The following is a 17,331-nucleotide window of genomic DNA, read 5'->3' on the forward strand; positions in this document are numbered from 1 at the left end:
CGCGCTGGACCAAGCCGGGCAAGGAAGGACCGTCCAGGATCGGACACCTCGTAAAGAAGATGAGCAAGGCACTCTACACATCTCTTCGGGCTATCCTGCCAGTGTGGAGAACTACACCAACGAATGTTCTGCACCGGGAGGCAGGGATACCGCCGGTCCCTCTGCTGCTCGAGGCGCGCCGGACTGCATTTGCTGCGCGTCTCAAATCCCTGGACGAAGCTCATCCGCTCGTGAAGCGCACGTCGAGGCCAAAAGCCCTATACTGAATGAAATGATCAAGCTGAAGTACCAAAAGCAGCCAAAACCCTTCCGGACTAGGCTGCGGCGCTCCGACGAATTGCTACCAAGCTGCCCAAGGCCTGCCTTGCTGCAGCGCGGATTTGTCGAAGAGCAGACTGCGCCTCTGCAGAGTGCATCGAAAATGAGACGGCGAAGAAATTTCGCGATTGGCTCCAGGCACTATCGCCCCGAACTCTGGTCGTCTATTCCGACGGGTCCCGTTCTGCCGAAGGCCACGCCGGATATGGCTATGTTGTTCATCGGGACGGATCCACCGTCTTGCGCGACAAGGGCCGTCTCGGGCCCGCCGAGGTTTTCGACGCTGAGGCGAAAGGTGCGTTGGAGGGGTTGAAGGCTGCGGTGAGCCTTCCAGAAACTGACCGCATCTTTGTCTGCCTCGACAACCTCGCGACCGCAACATGCTTACGGGCACGCCGAGCGACTCCTCGCAAGAGGTCTTCCTTGAGTTTCAATCTTTGGCGCGAAAATACGGAGCTGTGGAGGTCCATTGGATCCCCGGCCATGCTGACATCCCAGGCAACGAGGAGGCTGATGCTCTGGCAAAGGCGGGAGCATCACTGCCAGAACCCGCTGATAACGTCCCGACGCTAGCGCACCTGCGAAAGATTGCCCGACAGCAGCCGGAAGAGGCTTTCAAGGCCTGGTGGGAAGCCTCTGCGCCGGAGCGATACAGAGACCTGAGGCTTAAAGCCACAACCAGCTGCCCGTCAGAATTGGCGCTCTCTCGGCCCCTGCTTCATAACTTGCTTGCAGCAAGAACCCACCATGGGGATTTTGCTGACTACCACGAAAGGTTTGGTCACGACAATGCGCGACTGACGTGCTCGTGCGGAAGACGAAAGAGCCAGCACACATCTTTTACTGCAGAAAGGTTGCGCCACGGCATCGTATGCGGCTTGCACCTTCGCCGCCTGCAGCCATCAACCGCGCAATCGGCAAGGACTTTGACAAATTCGTCAGGCTGGCGAAAGCGAGCTCCTTCTTCGGAGGATCTGCCCACGCCACTAGACGGTCATCATTCTCTCACCCTACCTTTTCCTCTCAATCCTTTCTGTTACCTGCTCCGATCTCGGGCGGCGTCAAGATCTCGCGACCATGCGATCGCCGAGGTCATCAAGGGCTGCAAGGCCCCAGAAGCAAATTGGCTGATCTGACCACGGGACAGCTTTCTCTTCATGCCTGGACGTCCCGCTGACGGGCAACAGGTTTGTCATGAGCGCCGTTGAGCCGATGAAATGCTGGATAGTGGGTGAAGTGTACGATATGTAGCATGTAGACACCTGCTAGCTCAGCACGTCCTGTGCTCCCCTGCGGAGACCTGAGCGACCAAAAGTTGCTGGACGGAAAATACACTAAACTAAACTAAACCAATTCCGTCAATCCCGTCAATCAACGCGAGATCGGATTGAATTGCCGGCTTAATCAGCCGACCATCGATTGCGTTGATTGAGTTGCCAGTTGCTCAACTGGATTGAGCAACCGGTTGCCAGGATTGAGTGGTTTGCCAGCCTGCTCTATCCACTGCCAATCCTCACGCCGCAGCTCGTTCTCCTCTCGCGAGGGCCAAGACGAGGAGCAAGATAGGGAGCAAGACGAGGGGCAGGACGAGGGAGAAGGCGAGGCCTCTACAGATACAGAGGCGGCGAGAGGGCCAGCTTATAACACCAGGCACCTCCAGAAGAGACGACTCTAACTGGTGCCCGGCTCAGGCACATTATCAATGCCTTCCTCTCCAAATAGTTGGAATTGGTGTTGAGCGCTTAGTGGAATAGCATCGCCCTGAAGCTGGGCTTGAGCTCGTCGGAGAGAATGGTTTGTTCGAGGATTTGGTCTAGTTGTACCTATATTATTTTAATACGCACATGTATTTACACCAAGAGTGAAGTTGCTCACATATCTTGCCAGCCCGCCTCGTGGCGGCTCCATTACTGCAAGAATTGGCTGGTGACCACTTTCCTGATGCTGCCGTATTCGACGGCGAAGTTCCATATATTCCTCAAAGAAGGGGTGCTTGTGATCTTGCCTTGAATCAAGCAACCCGTCAAACCCCATCGCTGTCAGCTCTTGCATACACCAGTCTGCTGTCTCTTGTGGCAAGAAGGAATCGATGTCGATATCTTGTATCGGCTCGAGTAAATCCTGCAGAACCTCGCTGGCCATACCCTCATCACCCTCGCTAAGATGCACACCCCAGTTCGGTGCCTGATCCGTATTATAGAGATCTATAGGTCGGCCGCTTATTACATGTTGACGATTTCGTTGTGTGCGGATCTTGTGAGAGTTCAAAGGTCCACGAAGGTTGCAAATTCGTCCCTGATCATCGGTGTATAGATTGCGTATAGCGCAATCTGGTCACTAACATCGACTCAATGAATAAAGCCGAGTGTGCAAGCTCATTGAAGAAAGACTACTCTATAATTAGCGTATATATGTAGTCTAATAGTTCGATTGACTTACAATCCATCGCTCTGACGCTCCAACTCGAAGGCTTCGCCACCATGACTCGATTCGCACATTCCGTGTACTTGGCCCGTACATATGACAAGACTCAATAAGGTCTCCTTGGCGATACATGTGACGCATACCATTTATATCCTCATACGTAAATCGTGCTGACCCAGCTCTTGCAATCGCCGCTTGTGCCGCAACCCAAAGAGGAGTCTCGACGCCGTGGTCACAGCGAGTGAAAAAGGGCGCATTCAAGATGCTGTACAGCAACAAGATACTGCTTGAGTGTGCTTAACGCTGTAGTCGCTGACCTTCCCAAGAAGAACCAGACAATACAGCGCGAATATGCATCAATGCAAGCATAGACTTGAAAGCCGAAGCGCTTGAGCTTCTCGTACCCATCGAGGCACCAAAGGAAGTTTGGTCCCGGCACGGTAAAGTCAGTACGATGCTTGAAGTTGCCCTCGCGGCGCCTTTGGACTTCCTCCGGAAAGACTGAACGGTAAAAGTCATAGAGACGGTTTTGCGATACCAAGACGCCACCTTTTAGTCGGACATAGTTGTAGAGATAGCCTCTGCCAAATGAACGAACCGCAGATGTCTCTTGGAGGTCCCTTCCAATGAATTCAATCGCGGCACGAAGAGCTGCTTGCCGTTCGTCGTCCGTGCGATAACGGCGTTTCATTCCATTCTGTAGTCGAGTGCGTACGACTGTGTGAAGGGATACTGTCGCATTCAGGATGCGTATAATGAAATGCGCGGTTGATAAGCGATGTCATCGAACTTTCTAGATAACATTACAAAAGCACCCTGGGTGGCAAGTGGCAATTCGCCACCGCAAGGCAGTCATATTCCCTCAGGACTATAAGGAGACAGAACTTCTCACATTCATTTTAGATAGACGACAATGAACAGATTGACTCTTACCCTCATTTTATTGCGAGAGATACCGTCATTCCATCCTTGGTCCGTAAGTCACGAACGATTGAAGAGTCACTATACCCGTATGTATAGAAGTAAAAGCGAACTCGTTCAATAAGCTCTTCAGTGATGTGTATATTCTGCCGTGAAAGACCCAGAGTGGCCAGATGGCTCTTTAATGTGCGTAACGAGATCTCTGCCCTGCTTCTTGCACGAAGGGTATCATTGACTTGAGCCAGTATACCCGTAAGTGTAAACTTTAACTCATGCATCTCAACGATCTCTTCGAACAAGTCATCAAGCCGTAATTGACGAGATAGTCCCCAGGCGGCAATTTGGGTCTGAAGGGTCCGTAAGCTGATTGTCGGAGAGTCTTGGGCGACGAGCAGGCTGTTCAACGATTGCAGCATTTCCTGTTGCGTAGACCTTGACAGGAAGAGACCATTAATGTGATCCCGGAAGGGCTCAAGATCAATACTGCGTTTAGGCATCGTTGTATCGCAGATATAGCAATGCAGTGGTCTCAATTGGGTTATTTGACGTCGGACGAGGGCTCCATACGGTCTTGTGCCTTGAGGCAGGCGGGGTTGAGGGGTCAGGCGGCGTCGTGGCGGTTTAGCGCGATTTCTTTTTTGCGGTGCGTGCCTTTGTTGCTTAATGTGCGACCGTATTCCACGTAAAACAGATGCTGACTAACGTACCCCACTGCGTCATGCAACGCACTAGGTCATGCAACAATTTTCAACACCTGACGCTGTCGAGAAGAAGGTCCGAACGAGTTGAGGTCTCTAGGTCTCTAGGTAATACAGCTTGAAACCAGGTAAGAAGGAAGTCTGCAGACTGTTCTTTCTTCTTCCTAGACCACGAGGGGTCCGGAGGATCTCCTATTCGAACGGGGACCTTTTGAGGAGTCCGGCGTAATTATTACTGGCTCGGGGACCTCGAGAGACTGAACTATCTATCTAATAGCTAGAAGAGCTATTTGATCGGGGAGATGGAGCTGATGTTGCTGACGTAGATGACTTACGTGGCCTTCAGTAAGTGGCAAGAAGTGCCCTCTTTCTGATAGAATGTATACTATACCTGAAAACGGGATATCAACTTGGGAGAAGCTTGGAGGGATACAAAAGAGGCCGTTTGGACGGGAAAAGGGCAACCGGGGGCAGAGCAATCAACACATGCATTCTCGCATACCATCTGATCATATGATACTCGAAAAGTCCCTTTATCCACTTCTATGCCCACTTTTGCTCTCATCTTCGCGAGATTCACAGAATGTTCTCGCAGCTTCCGGGTCCGCGGAGCGGGGCCGGTGCTGCCACCCGAGCACGACCCACCGGACCCGGTACAACCGGGTCCACCAAGCTGGGCACAGCCCGTGACATTAGCCCCTTCCTCCTCCGACCAGGTCGGCGTCTGCGGGGTTCTTGCTTTCCTGCCAGCGTCTCGTTCCCTAGGGCCATCATTGGTCTTGATTGGCCCGTACTTGTCCTCGAATGCCTTCATCGCAATTGTTCCTTGCAACCACTCAAGTGGCTCCCAAGTCGGTTCTGCGTAGCCCGTCCATCGCACTAGTGCTTGCCTGAATTCCCCTCGTCCGCGCTTCTTCCATCTCGCGCTATGAGCTTTTAGTTCTTTGACCCACTTATCCCAATCTTGGGGTTCCCGTAGGATCGTTCGTTGGGTCGAAGTCCCGGTCTTTGTCATCTTTGCGGACGGAGGGTGGGGATAGGTGTAATGATCAGATGATCGGTGCTTCTTGCAGCAGCCGGAAGTTACAGAAACGTCTGTTCTCCCGGGCTCATAACCCTCGCGAATAGAGCAGGGCAAGGGGCATAATATTTTTAAGGTGCATCTGTTTTCGTTGTGTTCCTCCTCCTGTCTGCTGTACCGTTCTCCCATTTATGCTCTTTGCCCTCTCTTCTTCAGTCTTCCATCTCCTTCATAGGCACCTCTCTCCGCGTCAGCTTGCCACGTCATCCCTGTTTCATCCTGTCTCGTCCCTATACCTTCAGCTAGCTATCAGGGCTTCAGGAACGAGTCTTAGACCCTTCTTCTCGACAAGTTCAGATCGACCATCGAGGACCAAAGGAACCTCTTCATCGTAGAATGTATATCCTCCACAATAGAGGTCGTCGCGTGGCCAAGGTGACGATGGCGGTCAACGAAGCACATCACGAATTTCTCCTTCCAAGGGTCCAGTCTGCCGTCCGTGCCCTCAGGGGCCCTCAGGGGCTTCCGATATCCATCCACCTTGTCAACGGCCGGCCGACCGACCGAAATGCCGCCGCTTGAAGGGCCAATACTCGGGGGCTTGAGTACGTACCTAGTAGGCCCCCTCTCCGCATTGTGTATCGAAGTTAACCCCTGTGCAGATGTCAACGTGGGCAGCACTTTTTCCACTGGCCTCCGTCTCTCAAGACACTGTTGATTGGATGGAACAAGCATCTCGATGTCCACCTTCAGCTCGTTGACAAGTTCAGAGGTTCTGTAGTCTAGGCCGCCGCTTAGCGCCATGGGTCTTGAAACAAGATCCCAAAATCGAGGTTGAGTCCCGTCCTTACTAAAAAGATGCGAGTCAGATCCTAGCCGACAACGCCGTCCCTACAAATCACGATGGCGTTCGTTCATGCACCGTGGATCCCGGTTGTACAGGGGGCGGGGTTGGGGGGGGGTTGGGGGGGCAGGTCTACTCTACGGCAGGGCATCCTGTAGACTCCCGCTGAAGAACAAACGCCAAATCAACCAGCGAGTCGGACCCATGAAACGTATGCAGCCCACTACGACATTTTGTTCTTGCGGCAGGACATTTTCCGCATGAGGGAGAGCCCAGAAGTTGGAGTGTGCATTCCACTTTTGCCAGGTGCACTGGTGCAGCGGCATTGCGACATTTAATGGCATTATGACTAGCTGGTGGAGCCGCTGGATCCCAACGGAAACTCCGTGCTTGTAGCTGCTTATCGGTGGTGCCCGCAATTGCGTCGTAATTCACTTAGGCCACGTGACCACTTATCGCCCGCAAAACGCCGCCCGTGAAATCGTGTGCAGGACGCCTGATAAGTGCATTTGATAAGTTCCCACCCGACTTATCGGGTTTCCGGCCAACCCAGCCCAGACATTCGCCCCGTAGGAAGGTTGCCCGATCGACCGAGATGGCCGCGGACGACTCGTACACGGCAGCTGACGAGCGCGCCCGTGCCGCCCGGAGGGCGGGCATCCAGGCGAAGAAGGACGAACAGCCGGCGAACACGACGCGGAGTTACGCGGCGAAGCAGCGGGAGTGGAAGGCGCGTCCCCCCGGCCGGTCCTCCACTTCGATCCCTGTCACGTACGGCCCCCTAGGCGGCTAACAGACAAATGCGTATAGGCCTGGTGCCATACGCCTCGGGCTGCAGCAGACGGCTCGCTCTATAGCTGGCCCGACGGCGAGCTCGTAACGCCGGACAAGCTGGCGGCGTGGCTCAAAGAGGATATCCTGTTACGACGCGTTGTGCCGCCGCAGAAGAAGAAGCCGCGCGCGCGGGGTAAGATTAGGGGCAACGGCAACGGCGAGGCCGTACAGGTACGGCAACAGCGCGAACAGGAGCAGCTCGAGGCCGCGGCCATGGCAGAGGCCGAAAGCCTGGCCGAAGCTTTGGAGGTCCCCCTGGCCGAGGCCGCCGAGCTGCTCGCTGACGACCGCGAGGGCTACGTGCCACCCACAGGCCTCGCGACGGCTGCAGTAGACCTTACCGAAGGGTCTTTGCTTACGAGGGGCACTATCGACGCCTATATCGCGGCCGTTATCGAGCTATGGAGGCTCCAGGTGGCTCACGGCAACGCGAATACGGAGAATCCCCGGGGCGCCGCCGTACGAGGATTCCTTGAGCAACGGGGCCGGCAGCGGGGAAGCACGACCGCGCCTCCTTTAAAGACCGCGGAAGCGACGGGATCAGGCCGGCTACCTCCCCGATGAATGGCTTCGGATCCAGGATCTCCTTCTCACTGGCGCCGCGTATACGCCGCAAAACCTCCGTACGCGAGTCGACCTCCTCTTCGGCCACTACTACCTCTTACGGGGGGAGAACCGGCGCAAGATGGAGCTTGCAGACCTATCCCTACTCGACTATCCGCCTTCGGAGGCCCGACCCCTGTGGTTGCCTGGTAAGCCTTTTACGGGACGGCAAGCTAAATAAGACGGCGAGGAAGGAGTTTATGGGCGCGCTCCGGCACAAGGACCCCTTATTCTGTACGCAAGGGCCCTAGCACAGCTCTTCTTTGGCGCTGGCACGTCGCCGGCGAACCGCCCCGTCCTTCCGGCGCCGTCAGGACTGGTATCGGATCAAGGTCCTCGTCGGGCGGGACCGCGAGCAGGAGCTCTCGTACCCGACGCAGCTACAAGAGACCTGGCGTATCTTCGGCGCTGCCGGCCTTATCGCGTCGAAGAAGACGCACCTCCCGCGCAGGGTGGGCGCCCAGGACGCGGAGACCCATGGCACGTCGCTCGCCCAGATCTCGCAGGCCGGCCGCTGGAACCAGAGCGTGCTCTGCCAGGCATATCTTACGCACCTACCGCGGCAGTTCATGCGTATCGTCGCCGGCTTCTCGGCCTCCCGGGGACTACTTCCTCGCGCGTGCGGCTCACGAACCCCGTACGTCTTACAAAGCAGCTGTGGCCGTGGATCGAGGTGGGAACCCCGCTTTGAGGCGCGGGCGCGCCGGCAATGCTGGGCAGAAGGCGGTCTCGACGACGACGACCTAGCCGCTGACGGCTTCCTGCTTATGCGGCGCCTGCGTATAGTACTTCTGCAGGACCTGGCCGTCCTACAGCTCCGCTACCCGTCGCTACCGTTCTTCGCCTACGCCCCTTTTGGCGGGCCCGAGTGGGACGAGTTCGCCGTCGCCGTGCGGTCCACCGCGGTAGGGGCTATGGAGCCGGTAAGCCTGCTCGTACGACGCGCGCTGCCGGAACTAAGCGGCGTCATAGAGAGCACGCGGGAGGCCCTGTTACAGAATAGTCAGCGGCTCGCCATCCGGCGAGGCCCGGCTGGACGGGATTCAGGGCGGCCTCGATGCCCTCCTCCAAGGCAAGGTCCCTATCACCTTTACCGGCTACTTCGGAGCCGGGTCAGCAGAGGCGCTGGCCCCAGCCCCGGCCCCGGCCCCGTCAACAGTACCTACCTTGAATCTCAATACAGCTCCGGCCCCGGCCCCGGCCCCCGCCCCAGAGCCTCTGGTACCAGGCATGCCTATCGTCACAGCCCTGGCAAGGGTCTTTACGGTGGGGGACGTCTGGAAGGAATGGGGTGAAGGGTTTGCAGGTCAGAAGGCCGTACGGGAGCTGGAAGAGACGTGGGGAAGCCGCTGGCGCCCGGGGAACGGGGTCAGAGTGCAGTTCTGTCGCCGGAAGGTGATCTGGGACGAGCTGTTGGCCCGTATGGCGTCCGGCAAATGCAAGGAGGCGGCCGTTGCAGAGCTAGAGCTGTTACGCGCCGGCCGAAGCTTGAACCGACTCGTCGACGAGCTCAAACAGCGCCGACGGCGGGGCCAGGATCGGGGCCAGGGCCAGGGCCAGATACGGGTACAGGTAGGGACCCCCGTGCCCGATGACCCAGGTCCAGGCCGGGACCAGGTCCAACTCGAGGTCAGGGCCGTCGGGGCGGAGGACCCGGCTGGGAAAGCGGACCGCCCTCGTCGACGTAAGCCAGCCGCCTCGTAGAGTCTTTATACATATTTATATCCATGTAACTAGACATATTTTTGAGGATCAAAGGGCCGTAGGATCGGTGCATTACTATCTCGCAGTTCCTGTAGCCGAGCCTAGCCCCCCCATTACCCATTCGCGGCGCTGCAACGCAAATATCTCGACGGACAGTAGCCTATACGGAGTGCTCCTCGACCAAACGCGCCGCCGGAGTGGAGTAGTCCCCCAGGCCCCGGAATGGCCTCGATTGGGCTGCTGGCCGTGGAGATATTCGCGTGCGCGGCGCCGGGCACTTATCAGATGGTAGATATGTAATCGCATACGATTTCCCGAAATTACTCCGCAAATCGACCCCACGATAAGTCCTGCTTCTAGATCTGCTTATGCCTCGATTATGGTACTACCGGTAACTTTTATCACGCGCGAGTCAGATCAGGCGAACCCAGTCATGGGCAGGCAGCCCAGGCTTGTGGATCAGCGCTCCTAAGTGCAAACTTTGGCGGAGACTATTAAATAGTTTGCGCATTTACTAGCCTGACCTGTGTGTGTAAGAGTCATTCCTGTGCAGTAATTCTTCATGACAGTCTAGTAATTGCCAAAACTACTGGGCGGCTCGAACTTATAAAGTGCGAGCATTCCACCTCGAGCTGGAAAGTCTTCGCATGCTACTTACTTCTTCTACTAGCACCATCATCGATTTTACCTCACTCCCTTTTGGTGTCCCCCTTTTGAGTACCTTTTTGCTAACATGAAGGCTTCAATTGCCCTTTTCATGTGCCTGCCGGGACTGGGACTAGCGTCCCAACGCCGGACCAAGTTATAGCACCAAGAGAAAACGATTCGGCTCAACAAGTTGATGGTCAAGGTAATTATCTTAATGCTCAAGGTCAAAAACTTGATCCCAGTACTGGTCAATGGGTTGATGTCCCTGGTGCTCATCGACTTGATGGCTCAATAATTTCTGGTAAGACAACAAGGTCAAATTCCTACTCAGAAAATAATGTCGGTTCTGATGAGCTTCTTCCTCAAGCCGATAGCCAACCCGGTAAAGAGAAACAAGATAAACCCACAGGTGGTCCAGGCTGGGATACACTAAACGGCCTGTGGGGATAAAATGCTTCTCCGAGTTCAAAGAATATTGAACTGTGTCGGTAGGTCTCTACACAGGCCTGCGTGCAAATCGCAATGGTATGTGTAATCGTTGATGTCTGTTCTAGAAAGGGGGAAGAGGGGGCAAAGGGCACGGAGCTAGCTATGTGTCCTCCGCTATCCTCAACTGCACACGTGAGAGCGCACGTGACCTATCTAGATGGGTACAATGGATTACTACAATTCCCACACTGGCAACTTTTCTTTTGTGGTTGCAATCGCTGTAACGAGCAGGGAAAGAGAGGGAGAGACCAGCTGCATTGGTGGCAAAATGTCAACAGGCCCAAAAAGTGGGGCCATAATGAAAAGAGGGAAAAGAGTGTATTGGGGTCAAAGAGGTGAACAGTCGAAGAAGATTTGGAAGACTTGTCGGTGACAGGAACTGTTTGATTGTGTATACCTTGAACGTAGCGCTGATGCTTGAACGTAGCGCTGGTGCTAATCAAATGCGTTGGAGTCAACCGTTGTACTTGTGGTCATCGAGGTCTTTGGCTTGGCTCGAAATTGTGCTTCCTCGAGCTTTTCTTCTTTGTGGGCATATGGCTCCTCTAGGGACTACAGGCACATATTGTTATTTGCTCTTGTGTGCCGGCCGGTCCTCGAGGCTCCGTGTGCTGCGGGCTGGGGCTTGTTCTTTGATCCGGGCGGGCGTCCTCTCTTGTGGGGTGCGGGGGTTTCATACCAGTTTGGGGGTTCTTCTTCTTCCTAGGTAGGGGTCTGAAGGATGTGGAACGTAATCCTTCCGACTGGTGTTTTGAGGGCGATGGAACCAATCGAGTGAATGGCTTCGCCGTGTCCAAATGTGATGGTAGCCTGGCCGGAGGTTGAGCTGTCTAAGGCTACAGAGGGGTCTTCTCATTATAGAGCAATGTACTAAGAGTGACCGGCTGTAGAGACTTTTGCTGCACCTGTGTCAATCATGATGCCTGGGAAATTGTCCACTGAATATTGATCTTCAATGACGAATTGCTAGGCGGGAACAATGGTTTGATCCGTCCGGTAGACTTCTCCATTGTCTAGGGTGATTGTTGGTGCCATTGTCAGGTTCTTCCCATATGTCGTCGGTAGTGAGTTCATCAAGCTCATGACCTTCGTAGTCTATAAGATAGGCTATGAAGTTTGGAGGTTGTATGCCTGTGAATTGACAACGTGCGACATATTGGTCCTGGCCTCTTGTCGTTCTTCTGCAGAGTGTTTGGTTGACCAGCAACCTTCTTGTCCACAAACAAAGCACTTTTTGGTCCAATTGCGATTGGTGTGGCTAGGGGTGTAGTTGCTATGGCTTGAGGGCCTGTAGCTTCCACGGTTGTAGCCTTGTCCATATCCGCGATTGGGTCGTTGTCCTGAGTATCCGTATCTTCCTCGTACGCGGTTGTTATGGTATCGGCGATCGAGGTAGTACTGATTGTTCGGATTCGTTGGTCCAAATGATCCGTCAGGGCTTTGCAAGTACTGAGGGTTTGTCTGTCGGGCAAGGTGGGTCTCAACGGAAGATCGTAGATCTGCAAAGAGGTCTCGATCTTTGCTGCAGGTTTGAAGAGGGCGTGTTCAAGTTCGGGTACACCACGGCATGCGATGATAAGCGTAGTACGCAGTGGAATGTTTCCTGCGTAGTCAGGGCCAAGGGCTCTCTGACAGAGTTGTAGCTTATCGAAGAGTAGTTGAAGGACTTCATGGAGGGATTTGGAAGCATCTTGGGCACGAATCGAGTTGAAAGTGGTTGTGGTCCAATCTGTATAGTAATGGACGTGGTTAACTTCCGTGTCAAAGCGTTGTTTGATGCTGTCGTATGCCTTCCTAAACGTGGTAGTCCATTCGATCTTGTCAATGTAGAACGTTTGTGCTCTTCCGGCGAGGATTCGCGGAAAAGGGCGTGAAATTGTGACGGTTTCACTTGGATGTTGTAGCAGATGCTCATGAAGATTCGGAGTTTCTCATCGAGGAGGTCGTACGGCTCTCCTGTGTAGTTCTGGTCCTTATCCCAGAGCTTCATGAACATATATTGGGTATCTGCGTCAACAGTGGCATTCGGGGTATCATCCGGGGGAAGTTTTGTATATGCGTCGAGATGCATATGCTCGGACGGAGGTTTAGGTGGGGTTTTGGGCGGATTGGACGAGTTCAGGGTGCTTGAAGCGGTGGGTTGTCGGATGGGCTGTACGAGAGTTCAAGTTAGGTGCATCTTGGGTCAGAGCGGAAGTCGTGGGAGGTGATGTTGTTATCGGTAGTGCCTCAGTGATGGGTTCCTGGGCAGGTGGCTTCGTTAAGGTCTTAATGGGCTGTTGTTCGTTAAGACTGTAACGAGGTGTTGCTACCGGTGGCGATTGGGGTTCTCGGGAGAAGTTAGGGCATTTGATCCTGTTGCTCGTAACTTATAAGCGGTCGTCCCAATGTCAAAATCCATCTCCATGTACTCTCGTTCTGGCCATGCAGGTCGGTCCTCCACAGTTTGCAACATGATGAATTGGGGTGCAAAGGGCCATTTTCCGTCCTGTATAGATGCCACGTCTCCTTAGAAGTAATCTAAGGGCTCTCTTGTAGTCCATATGTACCCGGTTCCATATGTCTTGGTTCCAGCCTTCGAAGTGTTGTTGGAAGTGGTCAGGATGTCGTCTCCTTCTAGGCGTTCGAATTGGGCATTGGACATGAACCTAGCGGCGTACGTCGTAACTGCGATCTCATCTTCCTCGTCAGGTTTGATGTCTTGTCCCCAAAGGGTAACATCAACTTTATCGAATACGGATGTCTGGATAGCTAGTCCTTGCATCCGTTCGCTCAATTGTTCGAGCTGGGCGCTCTCGTTCGAGTCGTAGCTCGGTCGGTCAGGGTCATCGTTGATCAAGTGAATGAGACGATGGAGTCGTATCTGGCTGTCGAAATACGTCTTTGTCGGGTCTAGTAACAACTGTTGATCGATGCCTTGCAGCCGATAATAGAAGTCGCTAGGCGATGTGGTCGCACTACTAATCGATGCCTTGCAGCCGATTAATAGCTTGGTAGGTTCTCCCAGATGCCTGGCAGCCTGAGATAGCCACTTAGCACAAATAACCTTCCTCAACCGATGCCTTGCAGCCGATCTTGAAGGTTAGCGATTTGTCTCTTCTTCCTAGCTGTCTGTGATCGACCAAGTCGACCACTGATCAGTGTCGGTAGGTCTCTACACAGGCCTGCGTGCAAATCGCAATGGTATGTGTAATCGTTGATGTCTGTTCTAGAAAGGGGGAAGAGGGGGCAAAGGGCACGGAGCTAGCTATGTGTCCTCCGCTATCCTCAACTGCACACGTGAGAGCGCACGTGACCTATCTAGATGGGTACAATGGATTACTACAATTCCCACAAACTGAAAGATTCGGAAAAGCTGAGTAAAAGCAAGGGTTTCTTGCGTAAGCAAGCCCGCAGGGTGAGCTATGGGGGACTCCATTGCGGAGGAACTTCTCTCGTTTGCTAGGCCTCGGTATTAGTTCTTATCCCCTACTTGGTTGTCCCGGTATCATTTCGCGAATGCAGAGGTGTTAGTTCAATCAAATTTTGTCGAGATTAATGCCGGTGGCTTACCTCAGCATTGATAGTGATGCATGTCCACGTCTCCATACCATGTGCAGAGCCATTCATACCGGCCGCACATTTTTATCTACAAATACCCGTTGGTCTAAGCGTGGTGGGGCCACGGCAGCCCACTAAAGGTCTTACGCCCTTTAGTTGGCACAAAAAATCCGTGACATCACAAAAATTCCGTGACAGTCGCCTCTCTTTTGAGTACCGTCTCAATTGCCGTCAACGCGTATTTTTCAACCCAAACCAACTTGAGAGGTTATTCTCTATTTCATACGGTATGACTCCCAATGACAATGCCCTAGCCGCCGCGCGAGCCGTCATCGCCTCTCGCCGGCCGCCTAGAGCGGCCCTACGTCGTGCCACAACACCACAGCGAACCCCCCTTTCTATCCGCAAAGCGGCTTCTAGGTACAAAGTCAATAGAGGCGCTGTCGAGAGGGCCATCCGTTCTTTGGAAAACCCATTTGCCCGAGGTCAGGGCGCCCAACTGCGTTGACTGAGGATGAAGATAACGCCCTTGTGGCGTACATACAGTGGATGGAGCGTACTGGTATTCCAGCGGGAAAGGAGCAGCTTGAGGCTGCCGCAAATACAATCAGCGCAGCGACGAGATCCATCATCAAGACCTATGTCTCAGAACTGGCTCGCAGGCTGGCGCCAAAGTCACCCTGAGGTCAAGAAGACTTACTTGAAGGCCGTCGAGAGAGCACGGAAGTCTTTTGAAGCGCAGAGTGTTGAGGAAGTGAATGACTTCTTCTCTAACCTCGATGAGACTATCAAGAAGTTTCGCATTGGGGCATCGGAGATTTGGAATGAAGATGAAGCCGGCATTCGGATCGGCTGCTTGCGAGAACGCGTACACGTTCTCGTGACCCGCACCACACGCGTGAAGAGTCGGGTGGAAGTTCTCGATCCGGCGAATCGAGAATCCTGCACAGTTATTGGCACGATCAATGCTGCAGGGGACTCTCTTCCTCCCTGGATCATCTTCGCGCATTTCCCTACCACGAATTGGGCCGGTAACTTATCGCTATTGATAGTGGCGTCCGCTTTGCTCAATCACCAACCGGCTTCAGCAACGCTCAGATACATCTCGAATGGGCGAGGCACTTCAATCGCTGGTCCTGGGCATCCTCAGCGCAAGCACAACGCTCTGGGAAGTCACTAGAACAATGGTTTGGCTGTGATGAGCATCTTCGTGTTCCAAACCTTGGGATGACGACGGTTGAGGCACCTCCGACCCAACGGGACGAGAAAGATAGGATTTTCCGGTTGCTCGTTGTAGATGGCTTTACAGGGCACACGACTCTCGAATTCGCTGAATACTGCATCAATTTTGATATCATCATCGCCATTCTCCCCCTCATTCCACACATCATGCAGCCGCTAGATGTTGGTGTTTTCCAACCACTGAAAGCGGCACACCAGAAAGCTCTACGAAAAACACTCGCAGAGGGCCACCTTGCTTTCTCGCGGGTTGACTTCCTCAACGCTTTTCAAAAAGTCTACGAGGCTGGGTTCACGCGCCATAACATCATTGCGGGCTTCGAAAAAACAGGTCTTTACCCCGTGACACCAAAACCCGTTGTTGCAAGGCTTCTCAACGAGCAGCTTCGGCAGCAGAGACTTGTGAACCCGGCTTATAACTCACTTTTGCCTAATGAAGCCCGTTTCCAGATCGCTGCGGATACTACGAACAGGATTAGGCAGCGGTACCATGACGTACTGAGTTCACCAACTCGTGAGGGTTTGCGTCAGACTGCTAAGGTGGTGACAGAAGCCCTCATCCTGCAATCTCAAGTCCAATCCTTTATAAAGGACCGAAATAGCCGTATAGAAGCGTGGGCAAGCAGGAAGAAGCGAGGCAAGATCGTTAAGCCGTCCGGTCAATTCATCACGAGCTGCAACATCGAGGACATCCAGCGCGAATACGAATGCAGTCTCGAGCAGCATACAAGCGGCAAACCCGGCGAGAGCTACGGATGCATCTCAAACGAATTCGCGACGAGATGGCGGGTATAAGGGCGGATTACAGCGCTAGCAAGAAGCAGGAAGTCAACGGGAAACTCAAGACGATGAATTTCAAGCCTTGGCTACAACATACGGGGCGTGATATTGAGTTCTACACACTCCAAGAGTCCCACGAGACATTCACAAAGGCCCTGAAAGAACCTAAAGCAGACCCATTCTTTGTAGACACTACAAAGGCGAATAACACTGCAAGCGATATCCTCGCCCGCGCAGTTAGGCGGCCGCATCCCTAGAGATATGTCGTCTTTACCTGGCAGTGAGGATACAGTTCACTTTCACGGTCTCGGCCCCTTCAACAACGACGACGAAGACGACGAAGAAGAGTACAATGATGACGAAATGCTCCAGCGATCTATAGAGGAAGACATAGCATTGGGGGAATCGTGGATGCCTTCATCGCCTCCAGTTGTCATGGCTGAATCTCTCGCAGATACTCCATGCCCACAACATCACACTCGGCCCTACGATAACATACAAGAGATGCTACGAGACTTTCGTGAGGTGCGAAAATGCTGAATAGAGCAAGAAACATACGGGATTAGCGTATACGTAGCCATTCTTGGGCAGTTGAGATAACCCGACTTGTCTCGAAACCAGTCTGCCGGCGAGCTCGAATGGTCGCCTGTAAAGCTATATTTAACTTCTTCTTCATGTCAGAGACTAAAGAGGAGCCCCAGAAGTCGAATCTAATGTGTATTCCGAATGATAACTTATTGTGTACGGTAGTGTGATGTAGTTCGTTGAGATGCACTCATTTTCATGCCCAAAATTTAGGGAGGCGACTGTCACGGAATTTTTGTGGTATCCGAGGGTTTGCTGAGCGCCGCTGATCTGGTCGGGTGGGGCAATCCGAGAATCAGCGACCAGGCGGGCCAATCGTATCTGCGGATATCCACCCCACCCGAACGGCGCGCGCCGTGGATATACGCAGATATCGGTCCCCCCCGCTGATTGCGTCGCTGATTCGATGGAGAAGCCGCTATTCACGTTCGCTACGGCGCCCTGTCCACTGGAATTTTAGCGGGCGACCCGACCAGGCGGTGCGCATCGTGATCGCTAGATAGGGCATCTCTCGTCGCCGCGCGCCACCCCGCTCCAACCCGGACTGGTGGTCACTCGCAGGCTTGCCTTGGTCTTCCCCGTCACGATATATCCCATGGCCCGGACGCCAAATCGACGGAAGGCGAAGACAAAGCGGGGCCCAAGCCGAAGCTCGCAGGAGCAGCGGCCGGGGCAGGGGCAGG

The 17,331-nt window shown here is 53.9% G+C and overlaps 1 protein-coding gene across 1 annotated transcript; it reads left to right on the forward strand.

Moving 5' to 3' along the window:
• Window positions 1-6,821: 6,821 nt before the first annotated feature.
• HRG_11232 (transcriptional activator of glycolytic enzymes domain-containing protein) lies at window positions 6,822-9,367 on the forward strand (the record flags this gene model as incomplete). Its single annotated transcript, XM_044869702.1, has 4 exons — window positions 6,822-6,956; window positions 7,037-7,519; window positions 7,978-8,586; window positions 8,711-9,367. The coding sequence occupies 4 exons, from the start codon at window positions 6,822-6,824 to the stop codon at window positions 9,365-9,367; spliced, it is 1,884 nt and encodes a 627-aa protein (XP_044715255.1).
• Window positions 9,368-17,331: the final 7,964 nt, after the last annotated feature.

The sequence above is a fragment of the Hirsutella rhossiliensis genome (assembly GCF_020360975.1).
Source record: "Hirsutella rhossiliensis strain HR02 chromosome Unknown scaffold00019, whole genome shotgun sequence".
In the NCBI taxonomy this organism is placed as follows: Eukaryota; Fungi; Ascomycota; class Sordariomycetes; order Hypocreales; family Ophiocordycipitaceae; genus Hirsutella; species Hirsutella rhossiliensis.